We start from the raw sequence: 26,891 nt of genomic DNA, 5'->3' as shown, positions 1-26,891 counted from the left end.
CTATGTCCAACCCGAATGTTCATAGTCGGTCTGCTATGCTTTGCTTAAACGCGGTTTGAATGTATTAAAACGCAGTATTGAAAGATGTTGAAGATGCGCAGAAGAAACAGCGAGTACATGAAAAAAAGCACATACAAAAAAATACAACTTCCAGACACTTGTGGGCCAGATTTCACAAACGGAACATGTGTGTCACTGACAGCGACTGCTCTCAACTTAAGCCACAACGTCCTTCCTCACTACAAAATGTAATATCAACAGCGGCCAGAGGAGGCGCCAAAAAACAAAGATCAGCCAAACAAAGCGCACATGAATGAACTGTTAAAGGGGAAACTAAATAACTTCCAAACATCATTATTTCGGGTGCGGCTTATGCGGCCCGGTACCAGTTGATACAATCCCGGAAAAATCCATACTAAGATACAAAGGGGACCAAAATGGAATTTTTTACTTTTTCTTTTTTTTTTTTTGAATTTACGCTTAAACAACACATTTATAATCGACCCTCTGAAGGAAGTGGGACCAGGCCGATGCGCAGAGCAAAAATCAACATATAATTGACATTATTTTTAAGATATATATGACACGCGCCTTTAAGAGGTGGACCTGGTGTTTTGGCTATTTAAATATTGACTAAATTTAGTTGCTTCCTTGGGTGAAAGACAAACTCAAAATACTCGTTTCTCACAATTCCCATTGAATGCAAATGCCACAGCCTCATCCCCAAAAAAGCAACAAAAACATTGTCGCAATGCATGTTTAATGAGGAAAAACAACACTTTCAAAAAGCATACGCAAAAGAGGCAAAAGAGGATTAGAGATTAGGGAAAGAAAATAAAAAAAAAGCTTGGCAGGATTATCACTTCTCTCTGACTTTATTCTCTTGATCCAAACTTTCAAATGAGAATTCTGAATTCATTCTCAAAATTTAAAGACGGATTTGCTGAAATCCGGTCATAGGAAATATTAGCATGTCAGAATTCTGACTTCGAAGGCAGAATTCTGATTTCAAATTCAAAGATTGGATATAAAAGTGACATTTCTGACTTCAAACTCTTGCTTTAAAGCACAGGTGTCAAACTCAAGACCTGGGGGTCAGATCTGGGCCAGAAGACTGAGCTCATCTCTTTGCTTCTCAGTACGGCGTTATTATCCCCCCCCCCCCCCGAAGTTAAAGAATATATCCAAGTGATATTTTGGGTTTATTTTTCTACTTGTGTTGCTCCACCTTTGGTGTTCAGCTGTCCATTGCTTGATATTAGAATTAATTCAATGTTGATTTGATAATTGCAGCTCTTATCTTAGCATTATGCTAGAGGTCATGTAGTTTTAAATATACAGTAAGATGTGTTACTCTATTTGATGTTTTGTTTCATGGTAACCTTCATCTGTACGCTAAGTAAACAGTATAGCCTGAGCATTAAATCATGGTGGGCTTTTCATGGAACAAAAAGAGAAGGAGCTAACTGCTGTCAAAATGCTTGAAAAAAAAAAACCCTAAAACAAAACAAACTGTACAAACGCTGAATCGAAATACTAAGCGGAGGAGGCTAAGCCCGGCTCGTCTACTCGGGGGCGTCGCCATCACGGGAGCCGCGCGGCTGCTTGTAAAACCCGGTCTCGTGCTATCGATTGGAGAGTCCATCGGGAAAGGTCAATAAGGAGATGACACGCTCGGCTCAAGTCTTCATTTCCGAGTTTTATTCTTGGCTTGTCAAAGCGCCTCGCCTGTCAAAGCTAAGCTGCCTTCCCCGCTCCGCTCTCTGCATACCAAAGTACACCCAAGTGTGTGTGTTCGTGTGTGTGTGTGTGGTGTGCGCGCGCTCACATCTGTGCTTGGACGTGAAGGTCGGGCCAAGCGGTGGTGTGCAGCGCGGTGAGTTCGCGGCAGCTGCTTGCTCCATGCGCAATGGCAGCCGTCCGGGTGAACGCTTGTTTTCTCCATGTGCCCCGCCATTGGTCGGCTACGGGTGTTTCACATTTCCCACATCGCGAAAGATCAGTGAATACTGCGCCAAAGTGACGTTGAATGCTCTTGAGGAAGCTCGAGTTCATTTTGCCATCAATACTCAAAGTTGTGGACTCGGACGTTGGTTCAGCCTGCTCACTTTTTTTTTTTTAAATACAAATAATGCCATAATGCATTTTAGAGTTTATTTGTGTCCACTATAGTGGACATTATTTATTTATTTATTTATTTATTTATTTATTTTATTTATTTATTTATTATTGATATCTTTTGAGATCTAAGTCCTAGTGGGCTCAATAGAGGACAATTTAGATTTTCCAAAGATGTCTCGTGTTTGAGTGGGATGCAATTCCCTCTGCCGTCTTACTGAGACAAAATGGACACAATGAATTGAGTGGTTCTCGGAAGGATACTGCATTATTGATTGTTAAGCCTATTCACAGGGTTAATGTATGGCCGGGTGATAAATTTATCAATATGTATCCCATGATTAATATCAAATGAAAAAGAGTGCAGTAAGGTCTTGGATGAAATTAAAAATGAAGCGACTAAGTGTTGGTGGTAAGACCTAAAATGGACTGCTCAGAATTTCAGCCTCCCAAATTGAAATATTCTTAAATTCCTTTCATCTCGTGGTGTACTTTTTACTTTGGAAAACAATGGTCAACATTTTTGGGACGTTACGCAACCAAATCGTTTTCAAGATCAGGTTTGTTGCAGATTATTTAGTTATTGAAACAAACTTTAATGGTAACTAGGGTCATTTGGAAGAAAAATGTTTGTTTTTTTTTAATTCTTTGTTTTTTAAGACGTTATGGATTGCAAACTTTTTTTCTAACATCTATAAAAAGAAAAGAAAATATACAGTCACTAAAAGCACATCCAATTGTGGGGAAAAAAAAATACTATTCATACCACAAAAGAAGCCTCAATAAACAAGACACAGTTACAAAGTAGTCCAAAATCATCATACATAGTGGACTTACATACACACGTTTGAAAAGATTTTATTCAAAATAATAAACCCAACAAAGATTTATTGGAGTTATTCAAAAAAAAAGCGTGCAAATTGTTCAGACAATAATTATGTATGTGGTTTTTATGTAATCTTTACATTTATATCTTACTGCATGAAAAAAAACAAACAAATAAACTGCATAATACAGTCCTAATGTCACGCTGAGTTTTCTAGACAACAAACTAGCCGAGACTTAAAGCGGAAGAGTTGATTTAGACGCCATTATTCTGACATCAATTCTATTATCAAACAGTCAAATGACTGCAATTTTCCCGGTATGTAGAACAAACAAATGAGCCGCCCCACATTTTTATTTCCATACAAAAAAAAAATGCCGTTAAGCTGTCAGGTAATTCAAAGTGTCGTAAATGTCATAAATTATTTTGTTTGGCATTTGACTGCCACTGAAGCGGCTAACATTTAGCAGGGTAAACGAGCGTGCTGTGTGTGTGTATAGTCTTGTGCGCGCTGGGCCAAATGAGTCAATGAATTTCTAAATTTGGAGCACGTTGGCGTGAGAAAAATGCGTCACCGCTAATACGATGCCTGAGGATTTGTGTCTTTTCAAAAAGAAGTTGGGAATCACATTTGTTGGAGACCTTTAACTGTACTTGGATTCTACTTATTGTACATGTCCCTTCACATTGTCAAACATTGTCAAGTATTAAGATAGCGTCTCAAGTCGACCAGTGTTTGCCAAAATGGCGTCAGAGGCTGGCAAACAGCCAACATTTTTTCTCTCTACCGCCACCTACTGTCTTGAGGTGAAACACAGGAAGTTTCTGTTTGCTGACATAGTTTGACCGCCGCTCAACAGAGCGTTGCAAAAATCGTAAGAACATCAATGTAATAAATCCGATTAAAACGCATCTAAAATTATTGTAATGATAATGGTTTTATATGGTCCAAAATTTGGACAATGATTATACCTGCACACAAAATCTCGCACGTCTAGCCGCAACTGCATAGAAATGTCATAATTGTTGCATTTTTAAAATCATCTGCTGGAAATTTCAGCTCCCTTTTGTGTGTTCTTTGTTTGTTCTTTGTGTTCTTTAGTATTATGCAAAAAAATCAAAGAAATGTCCATAATTTGTAATATGATGCCACAAGGGTTAAACCAGACAAAAAAGCAAAACGGGCAAGTCACATGTCCGCGAAGGTTATAGGAAGCCATCCGACCCCCTCGGCCCAAGAGCGAAAAAAAAAAAAAAAAAAATCAAATGACGAAAGCCGCTTTAGCATTTTAATCATATTTGTGGACGTTTGCGTCAGCGCGGTCACTGGCAGGCAATCATTAAAGCGCCGACATTGACATTCATTGTGTTCCTGCCCAAATTGCTCGGGCGCTCCGGAGGAAAAAGCTCATTTCATTACACGGGCGCCGCCCCCGGGTGCCAAAATGGAGCTTGTCAAGTCATCAGCCGTGATAGGTCGGCCCGCCGAGCCATCTCGTTCCGCTTTAATAAAACGCCTCGCTCCGGGGAGGAAGTAACCAGGCAGAAAGGAGATTCCATCAGGGCACCATGGCCGCCGCCCGCTCTGCCACCGCCCGTGTCAAAGCTATTATTGTTCACCGCAACAACAACTCCGCGTTAATAGAAAGCCGGAACTTTGCGCCGACCTGCCCCAATAATGAGGACGTAATTAGCTGCCGAGGAATTAGCGCGCGGGAAAGGCCAAAGGATAAAACACCCGCATCTTTCCCTCTCACCGTGGGCGTTACGGCCTCTGACTTTGGAAATATCGCGCTAATGAATGATGATGTAAAAAGCTGACATTTAACTTTAATTGCGCTTTGCACGCCCAAGAGGTAGAAATCGCAACTCGCGTCCGACATAACGCGTTCTTTTTTTTTTAGGTCGATCAGGTAGTTTGCCTCGCAGCGTAACAACGGAACCGGTCGCTTTTGAAGAAAATTACTTTTATTGACGGCGGTCAATAGTTTTGACGGCGAGGGACGAACCTGCGCGAGCTAGCCACTGACCGTTTGAAGCTAGCTTAGCGTTTTCATAAAAAGCTCCTTCCGTTCTGGGCGGATAACATAAATGCAAGTCGCAGAAGATTAAAATCGAGTTTGCGACAATAATGGGATAGGACGCGGGTGTCGAACCTAAGGCCCCCCGGGCCAGAACCGGCCCGCGAGATGATTTTGTAACGTATAGTTGTAGTGTATACTAACAGTGCAATTTTTTTTCAATAAATGAAAAACTTAATGTTCTGTGATTAATAGTAGCACGGACCTCGGAGAATCATCGTGTCAGGAATGCCAAAAACGTTTTTGTATCTTGTCAAAAATCCATATATTTGCTGGTGTGTTCGGACAGCGCACGGCAGAGCGGAGGCGGCCCGTCTGTCAGTCGGCAGCCGGCGGCCCGATGAAGTGGCCTGACGGCGAAGGCCGCGGAATATTTCAGGTGACGGCCGCCCCGTTCGGATGCGCCGCTTCTTCTCCGGGATCAGGCGGAGGGCACCGACGCCATTAGGCCTCAAAGTCAGCCTCCCGGGGAAGTGTGTGTATGTGTGTGTGTGTGTGTGTGTGTGAGAGATATTTGGTATGCAGGCAAGCTGTCCTAGATAGGCGGTAGAGAAAATTGGAATTTTTTGCTGTTGTTTATATCATTGTGGGGTTTTCTTTGCCGTTATGTGTTATTTTGCGGGATTATGCAAAATTGACTCGAGACTTTGCCTTTTTGGGCCTTTCTGTGAATTATACGTGACGTTTATTGGACTAAAACAGAAGGTTATGGCATCTGTAAAGCTGTACGCACCTGATAGAAAATTGGCTTTACGGCGTCCTGTATAATTTATTTTTTCCTCGCTATTTACTATTTGGACAAAAACTTCATGGCGGACTTCCAGAGAACTTTCTGGAACATTGAGGCGGAATCTCAGTCGATGCGGATCTTGAAAGGTACGCCTGCAGCAAAATCATTAGAAACATTGTGAGAAACTTCATGTCCTAGTAAAGCGTCCATGAATCCAAAATGAAGGTTTTGGCACCTGTAAAGCCGTCTAATTGATGAATACCACCAGTGCTTCTCAAACGGGTGTACCTGAGAGTTTAAAATAAAAAAAGAAATCAATTGGAACGCTTTTTAATGCCTGACAAGAACGGTTTTCTTTTCAAACTAAGAGCAAATGAATTGGAACAGGAGGCAGCTTACTGCTGGATTGAGTCACAGTGACTCTTTTGCAGAAGGTATCAAGATTTTCCTCCCCTCCGTAATTAGAGAGCTTGCACTTAGAGGTTTAGAAACCACTACTAGAAAATTGAAGATAACGGGTAAATAAAGCGAGCTGAAGTACCTCCTCAAGGTTTTTAGTTGAATATATATCTATTTTTCCTTCTTCTTTTTCATGTTCACAGGTGTTTTCTCAGGCTGTGTGTGTGTGTTTGTGTACGGGTGCGGGCGGCTTGACAAGTGTTTTATCCAAGGTCAGGCGCGCAGCCGCTTCGCTCTGTTTCTTTCTTCCCGCGGCACCTCTTTCCATTCCGGCGGCCCGACCAGCTCCATTTTTCACCCGCTCTTCTCTTTTCCTCTTTCTCGCCGCCTTATTTGTCGCTCTTTTGTCCCCGCGGCCGTCTCCCGTTAACCTTGTTTATCACATTATCTCTCCTCCTCCTTCCTCCCTTCATCGCACATTCCCGGCGAAGGTTCTTTTCACACCCTCTTTTTCTTCTCCTCGCGCGGGAAAATATGGAAATGTCAGAGGTTCGCGTGCGTTTGGCCAGCCGCCAGCAGACGGAAGCGCCGATGTCACCGCGCCAAGATGTCGGGGCGTCACTCGTAGGCGACGCACGTCTTTGCCGCTCTCCTCCCCTCCAACGCTCATTTCCTTTTCCCGCTCTTTTGTTCTCTTCCCCTTGAACCATCTTTTTTTTTTTTAAATCCTCCAATTCCCTCAGTTCCGCCACTAGCCCCGTCCGCCGTCCTTTTTCCTCATACGACCGCCGCCCGCTAAATATTTATACTCGCAATTATTCTTTGGGAAAGCCTTCCCTCTCGCCCGGCGGCGCGGCCGCCGCTTGAATGACGGAGTTTGAAGAGTTCGGGGACCATGGACGGAAAGGGATTTTGTGCATCTTTGCGCGCATGCAATATTCATTTCCCCTCGGCGAGGCGCCGTCTCATAAGGCGGCGGCGGCGACGGCCGGGCCGGAGTTGACCTACGTGGGCCGGCTTCTCATTGCCCGCCGCCGATGACAGACGGCCCGACGGCTCCGGTTCGGCTACGCCCCGGCGTGACGCGTCCACGGCGTTAGAAAGCCAAAATGGCCGACGGGATGGCGGGTTTTCATCCGACTTTGGCAATTGGCAACAATCCAGTCGTTGAAAATGGCGACTGTCAAAAAGAAACGCGGGGAGATTAATGCACGGCCCGCGGCGGGGCTTCGTCTCGCAGAATATTGCATTTTTTTGCGGTGGAAAATGTGCGGAAGGATGAAAGGAGATTTACAGTGCTACCTTGACTTAATCCAGCGCTTCTCAAATAGTGAGCCGGGCCATCGTGGGGGGGGGGGCGCGGATGACCTCAGGGAAAAGGCTTTTTTTGTCATGTGTAGTGTAATTGCAATCAAAAAATTCATAATCTTTTTTTGTTTCAGGCATGTTGATGCACTTGGTCATTTTTTTTTCAGTTTTAGACTAATCTGTAACCTGTATAAACGCTGTCAAAATCAATTAGTTGTTGAAAGCTTATTTATATTGCTTTTTTCTTTTGTTAATGTTAAAAATAATACACATTTTTGATACTTATACAATTTTTATTGTGACCTTGTCCTTTCTTATATTCCCCAAATATAAGACATACCCCCACCAGCAATTGAAGGCCAAAGTTATGGGTGTGTTCTATAAACCAGCGGTTCTCAAAGTGAGGTCCGCGGGACCCCAGGAGTTCATGGCTTTTGTACCTAGGGCCAACCCAAGTGAATAAATAAGGAGCGGAAAGGATCTGTAACCAGACTGGAAGGACATCCGAGAAGTTCAGGTTCCTGTCTGCTCTCCTCGTGAGAAAACCTAGTTGTCTTCCTTCCGTTTTGTTGTTCATTAAATGTCTAGGACGGCTCAATCTGTATTGTCTTTCCACGCTACTCTCAACCGTCAAACCAATTTTTGTAGTCCCCCCAGTCAAATGTCCTGTTTTGGAATAAGGGGACAGTAATTAAATTGAGCTTTTTATTCCCAACAAACCCAAGATCATGTTTCAAATACCAACCCTAACCATGGATATCGTCTTTCCTTCAATCAATCAAGAGATTCGGCGGCAACTTAAGTGTAACTGGCGATCCCAGAGCTCATCCGGGTCCGGTCGGCCCGCTTCAAATTGATCGACGGCGGTTCTGCTGTTCGCCGCGAATAAAAAAAAAAAAAATCACAATAAAGCCGGGGACCGGGGACTTGGCGCGGAGAAATTTCTGCGAGACGGGCAAACTACCCGGACGGTCCCGGCGCTCGTCCGATGGGTCCTGCGCGGCTCGCAAGCGTGTTGTTTTGCGGTTGCAAATTGGGCCGGTCCTGGGAGAGGCGACGTTATTCTAGGAGCGGCCTTGTTTTCTTCCCTCTCGCTCTTTTCCTTCCCTCGTCGGACGCCGCTCGTCTCGATAAATCCCCGGAGAAGAAAAGGTGCGGAGTTTATTGCTCGTCAAAAAGAAAGACAGCGCTGCCCTTTCCCTTTTTATCTCCCAGTCGACGGCTTTTCGCTGGCGGGCGCACGTGCGCGTTTGGTCAGTTGCCGTCTTGATATTAGTTTCAACACAAACCGGTTGGACCGGATCTAATTGTTTATGTAAAGCGGGAATTAGCTTTCACCGGTGCGTCCCGAGCGAGAAGCGCGCCCGTCAATTAAGATTCATTCAGTCGGCGCCTTACTTCCGAAGGAGGCCTGGAGTATTTGAGCGCCGACTCCGCTCGGACCCCTCGGAATTTCATTGGGACTTGTTTGGAACTCGGCCGTCGGACTTTTGGAAACGTTTACGGGCTAACTGTTTTTATTCCTGGATATGATTGTATTTCTTCAAAAGAAACTGGAAATTATGAAATAATGTGACCGCAAGCATCGAAGAACCTGCCTGTAGTATTGCTTTTGTTTTTTTTTCTTTGTCCTCTCGGCCAACAGTGAGATTTTGAGATTATAGAATCCGCTTTCATGAGAAATCTTCTTGTCTCAACCTGGATCTTGACCTTGTGAATTCTGACTTGACTTGGACGTTGACTGTCGACTCTAACTTGACTCCGACTTCCATTTTGTGGACTGTGACTTGAATCAAACCTCCACTTTGTAAACGTTGACTTGACTTAGACCTTGTAGCCTTGTTGACCTCAACTGGACTTGGATTTGGACCTTGTGGACTCTGGCTTGAATTGGACCTTGACTTTTGACTCTGACTTGACTCAGACTTCAACTTTGTGGACCGTTACTCGACTTGGACTTTGTGAACTGTGACTTGGATTTAGACCCTGAGGACCAAAACTTGACTTGACCTTTTGAATTTGCAACTAAAACTTGACTGGTTCTGGGGGCCAGGCAAAACGCGAGGCGGATCCGGCCTGCAAGCCATAGTTTTTGGACCAATGCTAGATTTGTTTTTACAACAGTTTCCACCTTTTACCGCCTCCTACAGGCCCGGAGCGGAAGCGCACGTAGCGGCACAGCCTTCGGCGCGCGAGCCCTTCAATCGTCAGCTTTGACTTTCCGTCGCAGGCGATTAACTCGTATGGTGGGAGTCGGATTTAAAAACACTTCTAACACCTTACGGCGTGCGTACGATGCGAGCGCGCACACACACCAGCTGCAGAAATTTGAGGTTGCGTATTTGCAGGTAATCCACTTTTACTTGAAACAGGTGCCATCTTGCTGACACATACTTAATGCCGGCTTACTCATACAAGTAATTACATTTTCACAGAGACCTGGATTACACACTCACACACACACACGGAGGCAGAGATTGCGGTCGTGAAGCTCCGGCGCTCAGTTCCTCGCTCGGCAGCAAAAGCATATATTTATTCGGACTCCTTTCCACCGCGAAGGAATGTGTCGCCATGGGCGAGCGGGATGCGATCCGGCAGCCGCCGCCGTCCGTGCGGATGATTAATCGCGCCCGTTCCGTCGTCCCCTTTCCTGCTTTTGTTGTTGTTTTTTTCTTCGGCCCGCCCGCTCCATCCATGCGGGGACGACAGACGCTCGGCCTACTTGCCGGGTTCATACGTCGTGCGCTCGTCCCATTTATCAGCGGCCGGGTTCTCCTTTATCTCCCGCGTCGGACAAAAGCCGAATGAACACGCGCGGCTTCTTTGTGTGTTTCAGGGGCGTCGGGCCAGCGAGTGAAAGTGGAGCCGGAGGTGTCGTCCTACCCGGGTCAGACGGTCAACCTGCGATGCGAATTCACCGACACCACCGACATTCAGCTCACCATGGTCAGATATCGCCGCGCTTTTTCCGTTAGCTGGCATGGAATGAAACGGGCGACGTTACATGCGCCGCCGCTCGGCATTTGAAGAATAATGCCACCGACACCTTTTCTTTTATTTCTTTTCAATCTGATGGCCTATGATAAACCCACTTCAGTGAAGCATTCAATGAAAATTTTAGCGAGGCCTGAAACGCTTCCCTTTTTATTTGTGTTCAAATTTAAATGAAAAATGGTGACATTTTAACATTTCAGGTATTTTGAGGTTTGGTTTTTTTTACTGTGCTATAGGAAAACTATAAGAAGCTTTGGGGCCGACCCAAAAAGAAATTATATTTTATTTTTGCCTGGTTTTATATCTAATATATATAAACACACACATACACTCCTTGTTTTTAGGCCTATCAGCCGCACCGGTATGTTACAACATCAAAAATGAAGCAAAACATATATTTTTGTCATGGACAAGATGCACCAGGCTATAAGCCGCAGGCCGTAACATCGGATGCAGAAAGATGGATTATAAGCCGCAGGGCTCAAATCATGAGAAAAAAGTTGCAGCTTATTGATTGAGAAGTGAAATGGATGTGAAATGTTGATCAAATTAATACCCAACAAAATATCTGTAACATTATTATTATAATACTACTTGTGCAGCACTGTTTTAAAGAGCTTGATAAATAAAGTTATGAGTTGAGAAATTGTCTCAATACGTACTGGCATCTTTTAACTAATGACTTTTTTTTAAATAATGTTTTAATTTTTTTTCCAAATTTTTATATTGATATTTAAAATAATTATAAGGTTAAAAAACGGACTCCAACATTCTCCACTTTCTTGAAAATAAATGTCGGCTCCCAATATCGGTTATCAGCCTCCACGATTTCTAAAAATCGGTATCGGCCCTCGCGTGGCAAGTGTATCGTCGAAACGATCGTGAAAGCGTCGGTCCAAAAAAGTGCCCCCGATTTTGAGTTTTGATCATGAAATGGCAATTCGCTGTCCCCGCTGTTGGGTCCCCCAAAAATATCACCCCCGCGACAGGATCGCGTCTCATCGTGCAAATAATTTGCTTAATTTTCAATCCCAATTGTCGACGGAAGGGCGGTTGTGGGATTCGGGCCTTTATTGCCCGCAGCATTAAATTTTAATCTAACAAATCACGGCTGGCGGAAATAATCCCAAGGCTAGTAATAGCTTTTTATCACATTTAGGCTTAACGTTTTACTACGCCAAACAAACAATGCTAAGCTTCCTCTTGCTTTAGGGGATTGCGTATGCTAATGCTTGCATCTCAATGAAGTCAGAAGTCTCTTGGAGCAACTCGGGGGCGCCGCTCCTCAAAATACGCATCCATATTCATACCTGCTTCATTTATGTGCTTTTTGGTGCTTTCTATGCAGCCAAGTGGAGTTTGCGAGAAATGGGAGACGTTTTACGGCGGCGCTGACGAATGGAGGTCGCGTCGTTTAAAAGCCGGAGATTTCGTACGATCTCAGGAAATATTGCTGTTATACTAGGCAAATGCTTTGGGAGCTTAGCAGGAAGAAGCTACGCTAACGCCTAGCTTACTCGGAAACTACATTTGAGCTCCTAATGCTTTTCTTCTCAATTTCTTTGCAGTGGATGATGTGTGTGACACATTAAATAAACACAACGCTTGCTAGGCTATTGATTTTTATTTCGTTGTTTTGCCTGTGCGAATTGCTAACTGACAACATTGTGGTTTGTCAACTAGCTTGACGGTTGGCAGCCATTTTGTGAGTTTTTTTTTTGTCTCCCCAACACTATTTAACACTAATTTTTCTTTTTAAGTTTTATGGCTAATTGATCAGTTCAAAACTGTGTTAACTTGAGGAAACTATTCAAAATTTCGACTGCATTGCGTTGACTTAGCTCGTTTTCAAATCTTGAACGTTTAAAATGGTAAATTAATTCTATTTATCTCCCAACCTTGAGACTTTGTTGTCGGAAAACAGACACTAAAGGAGATCGTATTTTATGGCAAAGCGCACCGCATTACAAGACACGGCCACAAAAATTTAACAGGTATTATTTTCTTATGTAGATTTACACAGAATAGAATAGAAGTCTTGTTTTTATTTAAAACTTGTTTAAAGTGTCTGATTATAGCAACATGCTTTTGAACATACCTGCACTTTTAGAAATAAGAGCGGCACCAACATATTTTCGGCGTAACGACACGCTCAGATAGTTAGAACACTGCACCAACACATCAGGAACACGCCTGATCGTGTTTACTGGTGAAGATTGCCCCCTTGTGGCGTGTAAAATAGCAGTTTAAACTTAAAATCAGTACTTATTGTCTGACAAATAGTGTCTTCTTCTGTCTCACTGTTAGCCAGGCGTTTGCCCCCTGGTGGATTTAAAAAAAAAATGCTTATAGTTGTAAATTCACGGTAGTCATTTAGAATTTGATATTCTTGACTTTGCTGACTTTGCAAAAGACGGAAAACTCCACTTTGTCCCAATTGTTCTGTACACGTGTAATTGAATTAGCGCTCCACCGGCAGGTGACGTGGATCTTTGAACCCAAGGACGGCAAGCGGACCAACATCGCAGTCTTGCACCCCAAATTCCAACCCAACTACCCAGAATCGCCGCTCAAAGGCCGGGTCAGCTTCACGCAGAGCGCCCCCAACGTGGACAGCCCCTCCATCCAGATCAGGGACGTGGGCATGATGGACGAGGGCAGGTACATCTGCGAGTTCGCGTCCTACCCCAGCGGACACGAGCAGGGAGTCACCCAGCTGGTCATGCTCAGTAAGTCTCAATGACAACTTTCTATGCCCCATGTCCCGCTAACAGTTTTAAGTCTGCCTGCAATCCGAACAACTCGTTCATTGCCATGGACGAGAATTCTCGAAATTCTGGTCAAATGCATTTTTTTTTATGGGGAGGGAGGAGCTGACAGCCTTGACTCATGCTTACCTAATATAAGCCAAATGAGCACTGTAGGGCAAACTGTGACCATTGGATGGCAGTGTTTCCACACTTACAACACAGCTGTTACCTACATGCAAGTGTAACTGAAGAATGGAAGTCAATCTTTCAAGGGCAACACCCATATTTACATAGACATTGCGCACTGGCACCGAAAGAGTTAAAGTAAAATGCGCAGTTCCAACGGATAGGTCCAAAAGTCGAGAACAAAATAGAGAAAGAATGTCTGAGAGAGCTCAGACATGGACATCTCATCCATATTTTTTTAATTTATTTTTTTTTGTGTGGCTATCTTTTGACGAGGAGTATCCATGGTGATATGCTAACAAGTCAAGTGATGATGATGATAATGGAACACAGAAAGGATCTTATTAGCGAAAGTGCTACTTGAAAGGAAGCGCGAGTGGCTTGTATTGCTTAGGTGACAATTAAAGCTGCCTGAATCTTACAGCGTTAGCTGGGCTATATTATCACCTTGAGAAATTCAACGTTGTTTACACACCACAAGTTTAGCATCAGGGATTCCAGTTTAATTTAATGGTGGAATTAGAATTAGAGTTTGGGACCTCGGCTTAAAATAAAAGTCCCGTCGTTTTAGTCAACGCTGTGAGGGAGCTAACGGCAGCAACAAGTGTTTCATGCTATGCATGACAGTAGCATGTTAGCAACTTTAAAATAAGCCTTACCTTGGACGCCTTGGAAAACGTTTATTTTGAAGTCGATCCCAGCAGCAGTATGCGGCGTAACCACTGTCCCGATTTAATCATGCTGACCCTTTATTAAACGATGCTATTGTCAGCAGTTTGTGGCGGCGCCAACATTTGCGGCTAGCGACAGCAGCACAAGGTGCTAGCAGCGTTAGCAGCTAGCGGCACTCAACTGCTTTTCAGAGGCATAAATGACTCAAACTGACACAGGTGCCGTTCCTACTGATCACTTTTGAACAAAGTAGGCTTATACAAACGTGCCATTTTATCTCATAAAAATTGCTACTGTGCTTTTCAAATCGTTTTTTAAAAAAACCAAAAAAAAAACCAAATGGGTAGATGTATATTTACCCCCCAAATAAAATGGATGAGTTAGTGGACGGAAGTCAGTTGGCTGTTGCAGCTAACAGCAGCTCGTGTTAGCTGAGTTTGTTATGGAATTATTTTCAAGAAAAGAAGCGAGCAGGCTGAACCAACGTCCGAGTCCATCGTTGTCCACACGCAGAAATATTATGATGACTCAGTCGATTCAATTAAGAGTGGCAAAGGATGCACCGGTTAGACCATTCAGCTCGTTTAATAATTGCGCTCTTTCGGCATATACACACAATCATAAACTCGGTGAACGCGGATGCTGCGTAACTTCAGGTATTTATGGTAAAATGTACTTGAGCCGCGTCAATCGCATTTGAACTTACACCCGTGAAGCGTTCGCATGTACTGTACGACTTGGAACATGTACATGCTACTGACCCAAAAGTAATCTAAACAATTGGAAGCGGTGAAAAGCAGTTCAACGCTAGCTATAAACAATGGAGCGCTCTTTGTTCCCGGTCCGCGCCGGTCTTCAGCAATTATCGTCAGATACGCGTCATTTATTTCGAACCGTATCTCCGAGTTCACTTTAAAGGTTAGCTCGCGGTCAGGGGTGAGCTAGCAGTTTAGCTAAGCGGTGCTTCACGCCTCTTAGCGTCCCGGCTCGTACTTGCGTTTCGAGAGCAAAATTTGGTACCCGGAGCTGATGAGGTCTGACCTCAAAGCCTTAAAGTCAAACGCAAACACAAAACATTCGTGACAACCGCGATAAGCAAATTTGGTGAGTGAGTGGCTTTAGAAAGTCCGTCCTCGACTTCCAAACTAATCTCTTTTGGCAGTCTTTATCGTATTTGGCGGAGAGGATGGATCTACATACCAATCGACGATGAGAAGCGGCCGGCAAATATTGTTTATGAAGCCATTTATCACGTCTTTCGCTCCGAGAGAGAAAGGACGTTTCTGAGCGGCCGCTTTTGCGGAACGCCGCAGCGCCGTCCGAGCGACCGCGGCACAGAAACATCCGCGCATACCAGAAGAGTCCAGCGGCTGAGGTTTGCCGTCTAATCATAGCCTCCGCGGACCCGAGTCAATTTTTGGATTTCTGGATGCCTTAAAAAGGCCGGCGGCGAGTCGTGACAAAATATCACAGCGACGTCCAAAAGGACAGCGTGATTGAGCGTTGACATTTTCTCTCCGAAAGGTTAAACGTAAAGACTCTCAAAAGCCAATGATCATTTTTTCCCCCTCCTACAACTATCGATCGTCACATGATTGACATCCCGCCCCCGCTGTAAGAAAGATAAAAAGCCTTTGCAGTAAAATACTTAGTGGATAATTGTTTGTCTGCGCCCCATGCGGTTTATTTATTACGTGTCTGCTGGAGTGCTTTGCAGAAGCATACAAGCATAAAGCTGTAATTATAGTCTAGTGGCTCTTTCTAATTAAGAAACGCGACGGCTTTATTCTCTTCTTTAGCGGAGTTGCCTCGAACGGGGACGGGCAAAATCATCATTTGTGGAGATTTGGGCCGAATTGTTTGTCGGTGGGGCGTTCGAGGGAATATTTCGCAAAGGCACTTCGGGAGTTCCTGAGACTTTCAGCAAGTCTACCGTATTTTGATTATAAGGCGTATCTTCAATGGATGGCTTCTTTTTAAACTTACCGCATTATAAGGCGCATAGAATAGAAGCTACAGTAGTTGCCGGGCTTGCGTTATGCATCCACTGCGCTGAAGGGAATGTCAACAAAACAATCAGATAAGTCAGTCAAACTTTATTAATAGATCATCAGAAATGAAATGGATTCAGATGTTGGTTTGGTCTGCTTACTTCTTTTCATGAAAACAATGTGGTGCAGTCTTGGTTTGCAAAATCCGCTTCCATCAAAACTGGCCCCATTGCCATGATTATCGTAAGAATATTCAAATTACGCCATCTAAGCTTTTGGTCACCTAGTTCAGTGGATTTCAACATTTTTTGTCGCTTTGTGACAATGATGGACCCCCTGTGAAAACATTTTTCAGCAAAGTACCCCCTCACCGCCGCAAAGCATTTTTGGACGAAAAGAGAGTCCTGTGCCCTCCGTGTTTGGAACCACATTTGTAGTGCTATGTCTTGACATTTTATTCAGCAACTCCAGAAGCTACATCGTGCAACTCCATCAGTTTTATTTGTGAAAACCGCGGCAGTAATGACAACGCACTTCTGCGTCAGACTCGCAAATGAGCCGATGTAACTTAATAAGTTGCTTCGTGTTCCAGTTCATTTGCTCTCGATTTGAAAAGAAAGCCACACTGTTCTTTTCGCCGCATTCAATGAGATTTGCTGACACCTACAGATGTTCAAATCGCCCCTAAAGTGCCTTCACTTACCCCCTGGAGTACTCCCACCCTCTATTTTCGAAACCCCCTGTTATCGATTTTTCTCTTTCCATATTTATAAATGCTTGGAGTTCTCTCACTCGCGGAAGTAGCACGGAGGTTAAAAGCCCGTCCCGTCCGCCACTTAATTGCCGTTAGAAGTGCTATTGTCAGATCAATTGCGTTCTCGCTAATGCGATGGAACTGTCGGACTAACCTTGGCTCCGCGGCGGACCGGCCGAGGATTCGCGCCGGCTGCGTATTGATCCAAACTCGTCGGCGTCCGACTCGGCTCTGATCCCATTTCGGAACCAATTGTCGAATGGGACATACTTGCTAATCTATAATTTAGCGTGATTATTTTGCTTGGAAATGGCAAGCAATTAGCAACACATTACAAGTTCAGACACAACTGCTGCAATAAATCAAAAAGATGAGCAGTCTAGTGGCGGAAATTCATCTGTACACACTCACCTTCATGGCTGACGTGCTTATCACTTCAACGACTCATTTTTATCGACATTTTCCTCATGTTGCTCTTTTCAAAGCTCAAAGAAACAAATCCTTTTCTCCCTCTAATTATCTTCAATACTTAAATGTATAAAAAAAGCCTAATTTTTCTACCATTTGAGTATATAGTAACACACACACACACACACACACACATATATATATATATATATATATATATATATATATATATAAATAAAAAAATTGTCTATAATTATCTATACACTATACATTATCAGTTACCATAAAATTATATTACATGGGGGGTGGCATTTTTTCTGGGGGCCGTTATGCTAATTATTGCAATGGACGATGGTAAATGCAGCTTCTCCTGCTGTCCGTGATGAAAAACTGTCAAATCTTACAGTTAAAAAAATAGAAATGAAAAGAGAGATTAAAAACATGTCTTTGGGATTGAATGAGCTAAAAGCATGACTTGAAATTAGCAATCTAAAATCTGTATGTTTGTAATTTTTTTGGTGCTGCTTCGGTCGGCAACATGTAGGGAAAACAGCAAAAAAAAAAAAAAAATCGCAAAAATGTATGCCCGTTTAAAAAATTTTAGGAATTTGAAGGACCGCTGAATTACGGAAAATTGTATCGCTATTCGGTAGCAAGTTAAGTAATTATACGTGATTTTTGTTTTGTTTTTCTCGCATTCAGCGAAGCCCCAGAACTCGGCCTCGGCCTTAACGGTGGAAGCGGGCGGCAAGCGGCAGGTGGTGGCCCGCTGCGAGTCCCTCAACGGGCGCCCGGAGGCGGAGATCCGCTGGGTGACGGCGGCCGACGGCAACGCCAGCACCTCGTCCCGGCCGGGCCAGGACAACACGGTGTCGGTCGTCAGCGAGTACCGGCTGGCCCCCGCCGCCGCCGACAACGGCAAAGACATCAGCTGCGTGGTGACGCACCGCACGCAGACGGCGCCCGAGAGCTTCCAGATGAAACTCAAAGTTTTATGTAAATCGCAATTTTTTTTTTTTTTTTTTGCCCTCCCGCCGAGCTCAAAGTCATTAAGGCTCTTCTCGGCGTTTCCCTCTCTCCTTCCCGCTTCCCAGACGCCCCCCAGGTGACAATAACGGGTTACGACAATAATTGGTACGTGGGACGCACCAACGTGGCGCTCACCTGCCAGGCTGCCGGCAACCCCGTCCCCACCACGGTCCAATGGAAGACGTGAGTAGCGCCGCGTTCCTGCACGCTTTTGTTCTGGGGCTCCTCGCATGTCATATCCAAGCCTGCAATCACGCGGGTGAGCTGTAATCGGCGTTTTTTTTTTTTTTTTTTCTTTCCAATATGACCGCCGGAGCGCCATGCCGCCATAATGGAAATAGCCACTTAATTTCTCATAATGGACCCCGACTTGAGGTTTAACCCTTCGGCGGTGAGAAATACAATAGAATGGGCGCTCTTCGTCCGCTTGGCAATTTTCATCCATTAACAACTTTGAAAAAATCGGCGTGAGAAAGTGGAGAAAGTGGAAACGAATGCGCGACGCTGTTCGTTTCTTTTGGATTATCCGAGTTGGGTGGCGTCACACCCTAAATGGAAATCTGCGTGCGGCGTCCCGATTTTGTGTTTGCCTCGCATTTATTTGTACCTCAGCTCCCTCAGTGCCAAGCGATATCAGAAAAGAAAAGCATTTTTAACGTTTTCGCTCACCTTTCAAGGCCAACAGAATATTGTGTAAATACGAGCGGTGTCTTATGAAAGATTGACTTCCATTCCTTGCTTTGAATTGCATGTAGGTAACATCTGTGTTAGTGTGGAAACACTGCCATCCAATGGTCACAGTTCTTACTACAGTGCTCAATCGGCTTGTACGGACGGTGAACCCTTCTGAGATCGTAAGATGAAATCATTGGAAACTATGGTAATTAGCTAATGCCTGTAAAAACATCAAAATTCTATATACATATTAAAAATTAGTAACAAATAATATAGTGTGTGCTACTTATTTATAATATACATGTGTGTAATTAACATCATAAATTTAAAGGCAAAATGACAGTTTTATTGACATTTGAGCTACGTATGGCCATAATTCCTAGCTAGCCTAGCCTAGCCTTCTTTGTACTGTATTTCTTGATTTTACACAGTAAACATCTTCTTACGTCTTCTTTTAAGATCATGGCTAACCAATTAGTTTGAAATCAGCACTAAATACACAAACACGATATTGTAAGCAAGTCGAGATCAAGGCTTTCCATTGTACGATGGCGAAGTCGGAGGCTATCGCTAACCCATGCTAATTGAAGTAAAAAATGGAATTAATAGTATATATTAGTATTACAAATAGCCTAGGCCAAAATATAGAACGTGTTCTGAGCAAATTATTTCAATATGCATTGTTCATAAGGCAGAAAAAAAATGCCTCAAGCTGGGTAATCACGTTGTTTGAGGACTTGTTTTACACGTAATCAGTCGTCGGTCATCAGAATTTTCTTTTCGGCAATCAGCACAAAGCGTTTTTTGATGATTTGAAAAAAAAAAAAGACATAGATTAGAGTTCTGTGCCATCATGTCTGATTTATTAATTTTTCTATTTAATTTGCTCTTAACTCATTCGCTCCCAAAGACGTACTTTTACATACCTTCGAGTTTTTGTCTTCAATCATTTTTTATTTGTGTGTGCGCCTTGAGTTTCGGATGAGGTTCTTGCAAACTGGAGGTTGAGAGGTACACGCTATAGGTGTCATTTTTAGCCCATGTCGGGCTCATTTACTGCCATTCAAAATTGAAAATATTAAATATTGAAAACCTAATGTTTTATCATGCATTTCTCACAATTTTTGCATTAATGGCAACGGGGCAAATTTTGTGTTGACACCCCAAAACCACCATGCGGCGCTAACGGCCAACTTATGACATTTGCAAGCCTTTTAAGACTTTGATGATTGGTTTAGCCTGGACTCCCATCATGCAAAAGTCTTAGTCATAATACTCTAATTAATACTGTATATAACTATACAGTGATGTTACTTTAACTATTATCACATTTTTAAGGCTTGCGAAAAATTTCGACACCTGCGTTTTTGTGAAATTCACCCAAATTGAAGTAAAAAAGGGGCGTCGACTCTGCCAAATGCGGTAATCCCGCCATCTTTCTCCAGCATAACAGGAGAGAGGCTGCCCGACACTGTGCTAGTCCAAGACAACCAGCTGAAGGTGCTGAAGGTGGACGAGACGGTCAACACCACTTTCATCTGCGAGGTCAAGAACCGGGTCGGGGTCAGCCGCTACCAGGTCACGGTCTTTGTCAGAGGTCAGTCCAGTTTAAAAACTCAAAACAAGGCTGGAGATGTTTTTTTTTTTTGTGCTGCTTGTCTGCTGAGACAATTATGGCGATTGCGGATAATGATGCGAAAAGTTTTTTTTCTTTTTTTTTCTTTTCATCATCCTCTAGCCAGCAATACTCGGCTGGCGGTGTCATAACACCGTTTCAAGTCAAAGAACAAAATCACACTTTCCACAAACGAAATCACAAAGCTTCCGCCCGGAAAAAAGGGAAAACACTTAAACGAACGTTCATCACGCAGGCAACACGTTCCAAGTGTAGTTAGCTTTTATCTTGCCCACGGGGAATGACACTCACACACACACACACACTCACACACACATACACGCTTCCTACAATGTTGTGTAAGGTTAGATACTGCTCTGTCCACAGTATGTGTGTGTGTGTGTGTGTATTATGGCAAACGCTCCCCCTTGCCAACACTTCGCCTTTGCGCAACTTCATTTATTTCTGTTTAATGAGGCGCCCAACTTCACCCCGTGAACGCCTTGATCAAACAAAAAAAAAAAAAACATAGCTGTTCCGTATGTTCTTGGCCGTCGTTGATTACAGGAGAGGCCGGGGTAAAGCAAGTGAGCGACGTCGATTAGCGGCCGGGCCGCAGTCGTCGTTAGCGTTTCACTGGCGTGGAAAATGGCCGGCGTGTCAAGTGGACTTTAATGTCGCTTTGTGCGTCTATCTGCTTCATTAGGCCTTTGATTGTTGAGAATGGACACATTTGTGGCAAATTAATGGATTCTTGTTGCTCCGGAGGCAAAATGGGGTGCACGGCTAGTTTGGCGGCATGGAATTAGGAGTTCACAACATTACAACATCTCCGCAAATCATCCTTATTCTTCAATTTTGACTGACTTGATGGCTTTGGGATAAACCCCTTAGCTGGGTTTGTTTTCGTGTTACGCTTATATTACTATGTTGTGTTTCAACCGCAGTGTAACTGTAACTTATGGGTTTGTTTTCGTGTTACACTTATATTACTATGGTTTTTTTCAACTGCAGTGTGACTAACTTGAAGTTTAAGTACTAAAACAGAAATAAGAATTAGTGTGAGCGCAGACAGAAGTAGACCAGCGCCTGACGAATGACGGACCCCCGAAAGGTTAGGCAAAAATTCACCCATGGACGGACCGACCATTACAATTTCGTCCGGCTTGAAAAAATGACGGAACGTCAATGACGGAAAGGGGGCGGGGCTCTGACGATTGAAAGTTGCCCACCACTGCTGATTACAGTCATTCATATGAATCAGAATGCCATTTTTCGATTAATGGGGGCACATCGAACATATTATTGCCAAGAAAACTCTCGGGGTGACTTTCCCTTTAAGTGTCAGAAATTGCCAACCTCCTCAACTTTTTTAATTGCATCCCCCAGTTCCATCCGCACCTATGGTACGATTTCCCCAAGCGCAAAAAATAACCTCCACCCGCCTCCTTTCTACACTACTTAACAGGAAGTTATTTTCAGCTGACATGGGGGAAGGTGGCGGCGGCGCTCGTGTTTGGGGGGGGGGGGGGGGGGGGGGGGGGGGTGACGACATCACAAGAACCGTCCTTTACAGAGCGCGATGCCCTCCTTACTGGGTTCTTTGCTGCATTCCCTCGGCTCCCCATATGGTGCCACAGCGTGCGTCACCCTTCCCATGAGACCTTTCTGTTCTGGCTGCCTAGCCAAGTGCGGGCGTCCCGTGTGGCGCGAGCCATCACGCCGCCTCCCGTCGCGGTTTTACAGGCGAGGAGCAAAGCCTCAGCGTAAAAGGGGGGGGGGGGGGGGGGGGGGGGAGTCCAAGTCCAGGCGGCACAGGCAAGCGGGGAGGAAGATTGAGGCTTTTTATGGACTAAGAAGTCAGGGAGTGTGCAGCAGGATGAATCAGTGCCAGCGTGCAATCCAGCGGAGGCATGAGGGGATGGAGCGGGCGAGCGAGAGAGAGAGAGGATGCTGAAGGCATTTAAAAGTCCCATGGGAGTCTTGTGCCACTGCGTCCTATCTGCAGAGCTATTGGCCTGCGCTATCTGTGACTACATAGCGTGTGTCTGTCTTGTCTCCAAGCCTCTCGGAGCGGATCAGTCACCCTTGCCGCTTGAGCTGCTGCCTGCTTCCCTCGCCTTTTTTTTTTTTTTTTTTCAATATATATTATCCCCACGTTTCCCTTTCTTCACCCCGCTTTTCTCTCCGAGCTCCGCTTAAACTTGAAGCTCTCTCACTCTTCCTCCTCCATCTCTTGTGGTCCATCAGCTTTTTTTCCCACTCACCCAGCAAAAGAGCAGAAAAGGGAGAAATGGAATGGAGCCATTTGACTTAAAGTGTTGCTTCAATTTGAAAAAAAGAGCTTGTGAAATGACTCCCCGTGAGTGCGCAATCAAATCTGCGGACGCTGCTGGCGTGTGACCTTAAGTGCCAAAATAGGCCGACGGGCGTGATCATGCTGCTTCTTTTTACCCGATTTGACTTGTGTGTATGTGCGCGCGCGCGCTTGGGAGTCAAAACGGTGTCAAAATCTGATATTTGAATCACGGAGCCTTATATTTAGGACAAATGACAAAAAAAATCTAAAAACTTAAAAACAAACTACTGCATTTTCCATACTATAAGGCGCACCAGATTATAATGCGCACCTTCAAGACTGTTTTCATATATTAGGCGCACTGCATTATAAGGCGCATAGAATAGAAGCTACAGTAGTTTCCGGGGTTACGTTATGCATCCACTAGATGGAGCTAAATAGAATGTCAACAAAACAATCAGTCATTCAAACTTTAATAATAATCAGAAATCACAAATTAAATACTTTTGTGGATCTGAAGAATGGCGGGGATACCTTTTGATTATATTAAAAAGCCATCACCAATCAAGACTTCAAAAGAATATCATTGTGATTCAATTAAATATTAAACTGAAACCGAAAACCTTAAAATATATTCTTTTGTGGATTTAAATACAGTTTCTAGATTACGTTTACAAAGTCACGTATGTATTGGAGCATGTGTAGCATATCGAAATTTCAAACAAAGGGAATAAAAACGATGAAAGAAATGATGAAGAACTGAAGAATTTCCAATACAAATGACAAAATACCTCAAAACTAACTTTTTCTTTTTCGTATTTTACACTGAGCACACCCGTAGGGGAACTCCAAAGCATAGGGATGGAAAACGACCGTCCATTATAGTTGACACAAATCCTCTCAGGAGGCAATACGGTACGAAGAGCAAAGAGCAAGAATCAGCATGCTTCTTGCGAAGCTCCGTCCGGTGCGATCAAAAGCTCCAAGTGACCGAAAGTAATTAGAGCGATGGAGCGGAAGTAAGTCGCGCTGCAGCTTTCCAAAAAAAGACGCGGCTCGCCTTGCCCGCGCCGCCGGCGTAGCCGCCGAGCGTTTGCTGTCAAGCGTGCTAACTTCTCCAAGCGCGCGCGCGCGTGCGCTAATGGGCGGCGGGCCAGTTTGACCCCGCGGGCGGACCGGGCTCCGCCGGACCTGCTCTCTGGCTAACTCTCGCATGGCGGAAGACGCGCGCACACCCGACGCCAATCGCCTGCGGGTGAAAGGCTCTCTTCGCGGAGGACTCGGCGCTATCCGGCGGAGAGACCGTCCGCTTCCGGCGCCAAAACGCCTCGGACCGCGTGTGCCGATTCGGACGAGGTCGTGCTAACTTTTTGAGTCGCCGTTGCGCCGAACAAGACGGAGGACGAAGCGTGAGCGCCCGCCGGGGGCTACGTCAAAGGAGGGAGACCACTAAACTGGGATTATGGAACGGTTGGAAGGACCCAACTATATACATACTGTATATGTGTTTGAGTGTGTGTGTGTGTGTGTATATATATATATATATGTATGTATATATATATATGTGTGTGTGTGTATATGTTTGTGTGTGTATATAAATGTGTGTGTGTGTAGGCCTTAGTAATATAAAGTGGATAAATAGTGTATAAATACCCCTCATAATACCATCATTTGTTAGCATACAGCTCAGGTCATTTTTTTTTTTTTTTTTCGTTTTAGTCCTTTTTTTCATCTTACAAGGAGGAAGAATGTGCCTAAAACTCGGTTGAACTCGGCTCCGCATTTTGAGAAGAAAAAAAACGCAGGTTTGCGCTGTATTTTTCGTTTAGAAAACAGTAATTTTTCACCAAGTGGTATTTTATTTTCCTCCCACCTACCTGCAAGCGGGCCTTTTTTTGTGGAGCCCGCATCCTGGCTAACGCCACCTCGAAATGTTCCTCAGCTTTTAGCAACAGCTTTCGTTTGGAGGATGTCCCCTCTCTGTAACCTACTTATTTCAATAGCATCAGCGCCTTGTTAGAAGGGGCCCGCCGAGCGTCTGCGCGGGGAGCCCCCGACGACTCGCTTACATGGCGCTGTTGAATCTTTAAAGTGTTGTCTCAGGAAGACAACATCCGCTAAAGGATTTGTAACACAACAAGAGCCGCATGCTGAAAACCTGAAAAGCAGCCAGGCCTCCATAACGCCGCGCTCGCGTTTTGCCATCCAGAAGAAAAGCTGCCATTCAGTGTGAGAAACAAGTCGATGGAATGCAATCTTATTTTCATATTTTTATACTGCGATTTGCTTTTCAATATCAGTCTGTCCAAACTTGCCCTTTGCGTCTATTTTTCTCCCCCCGTTCTTTCACTTTGTAATATTTCCTTTGCCAGTTTCAATAGCCGGCGTTTTACCGTCTTGATTATTTTTCTTTCGGCGTCCGTGTGTTTGGCGTCAATTTCGTCAGGTTTGAGATTGGCTAGGAGTGAAGGAGCACAACCGGTTTTGAAAAAGCCCTAAAAAATACAGTAGAATCATTTTTAATGGCAAAACACAATGTCTCCACGTGACTATCGTCTCGTAAAGTTTTCGTATTTGTAATATCGCGAGTGACAACGCGTCCGACTGTCGGTCCGTAACAAACCGTTTGCTTCGTGGATGAATTTTCTTAACTGTGGCAAAGCTTTGCTGTCTTTTGCGCAGCTATGATTCATTTCGGAGTTTATGATTCATTTCGGAGTTGGCCTTCACGCTGCGTTAGCGACGTGTTACTGTCACGCTTAGCATCGACACCTGTTGCCGCTAGCTTGACTTCTTCCTGATAGCGTACATTCAATAAATGGGTCCCCGAGGCAGGAAAAAAAAAAAAAAAAAAACGCCTGGAGGTATTCAAATCAATTAGCTAACAGTTCCGCCGATGAAAGAAAATGAAGCCCTCGAGCTAACTAGCTAAGTAGCCGGCTCATTAACTAACCGAGGGAGTTTAGCGAGGATCGGCTTTGGTCTTTTGGGTTGTTTCCCCGTTGTCGTAAGTGCAGAATGTGGTTTCCAAGAGCCGACTGTCACGCTGAATGTCGCTGCGCCGCTCGGAGCCCGAGGTGATAATGCATTTCCCGTGTTCTTTTTGCAAGCGGGCGCTGAGGGGCTAACCGTCGCTTTGGTTTGTGTGAATCGTGATGTTTAGCACAGCCCGGGAGGAATCCCTTTTATTTTATTTCACTTTTTTTTTGCTAGTCTTTTTTCAGAGGTTGTGCGCATCTTTTTGCGTTTATTAGCGCTAGCTTCTTTTTCGGAGTAATATTGAGCAACATTACCGTTACGTGTATTACTAGTTATGTCAAGGGAAACTGACCTTAGTTCGCGTCCTTGGTTTTAGGGTCTAATTCTGGTATTTTCTATGTTAGCATGTAAAAGATGCACAAACGGTTTGGCCGCAATGTAAAAACTATAGCAAAACAGAATAACTAGCTACTGTTAGCTGCAACGGGCACCGACGGCTAACAGCTAACTGATCTCCACCCTCTCGTTCATCCCGTTACGCTAATTATCGCAAGTAAGAATACGTCCGAAATAAAAATGCACATCTGCGCGTCAAAACTCAGAACCCTTACCAGGAACACAGGCGTCTGATTTGAAGAGCTGAAGGGAATATTGAAATAAACGTAAGATATAGCCACATGACATGATTAATTTTCTTCCCGGGGCTTACGTGGAGACCCGAGAGCGAGGAGACGTAACATGACAGAAACCCGAGTGTAAATTAAAGACGGCAGAGAAAATGGCTTTCGAGGAGACGCGCGGCGGAGTGCGAGGCGAGATGGAGAAAATGGGATGCGAAGGAGCGCGCGGAGGCGCCCGCCAAGAGGCTCCGGCTCAGGTGTCGGACGCCGGAGAGCGTCGCAATTTGTTTCTTGAAAATAATCGGCGGTACAAGAATAATTCAGTCCCGCCGTTCATCAACGGGGCCCCGTGTGGCGTCGCGTCACGAAAAGGGGTCGAATGACAACAACCGATTTGTGTTGCGCGGCAGCGACCGTCGTTAATTCGACGCAGGGTGACATCAAGTCCCCGTTTGGT

At 44.5% G+C, this 26,891-nt stretch overlaps 1 protein-coding gene across 1 annotated transcript in view; it reads left to right on the top strand.

Moving 5' to 3' along the window:
- LOC148426045 (nectin-2) overlaps positions 1–26,891 on the top strand; it is a 124,717-nt gene that overhangs the window by 48,275 nt on the left and 49,551 nt on the right. The window contains exons 2-6 of the mRNA XM_088409634.1: positions 10,299–10,408; positions 12,936–13,185; positions 17,920–18,213; positions 18,312–18,429; positions 20,367–20,518. Of these exons, the coding sequence (XP_088265760.1) occupies positions 10,299–10,408; positions 12,936–13,185; positions 17,920–18,213; positions 18,312–18,429; positions 20,367–20,518 (924 nt within the window). The remainder of the gene's footprint in view (positions 1–10,298; positions 10,409–12,935; positions 13,186–17,919; positions 18,214–18,311; positions 18,430–20,366; positions 20,519–26,891) is intronic.

The sequence above is a fragment of the Hippichthys cyanospilos genome, chromosome 3 (assembly GCF_059441005.1).
Source record: "Hippichthys cyanospilos isolate Australia breed blue-spotted pipefish chromosome 3, RoL_Hcya_1.0, whole genome shotgun sequence".
Classification (NCBI taxonomy): domain Eukaryota; kingdom Metazoa; phylum Chordata; class Actinopteri; order Syngnathiformes; family Syngnathidae; genus Hippichthys; species Hippichthys cyanospilos.
The sequence above is the reverse complement of the archived record's forward strand: the minus strand, read 5'-3'. Positions and strand labels throughout refer to the sequence as shown.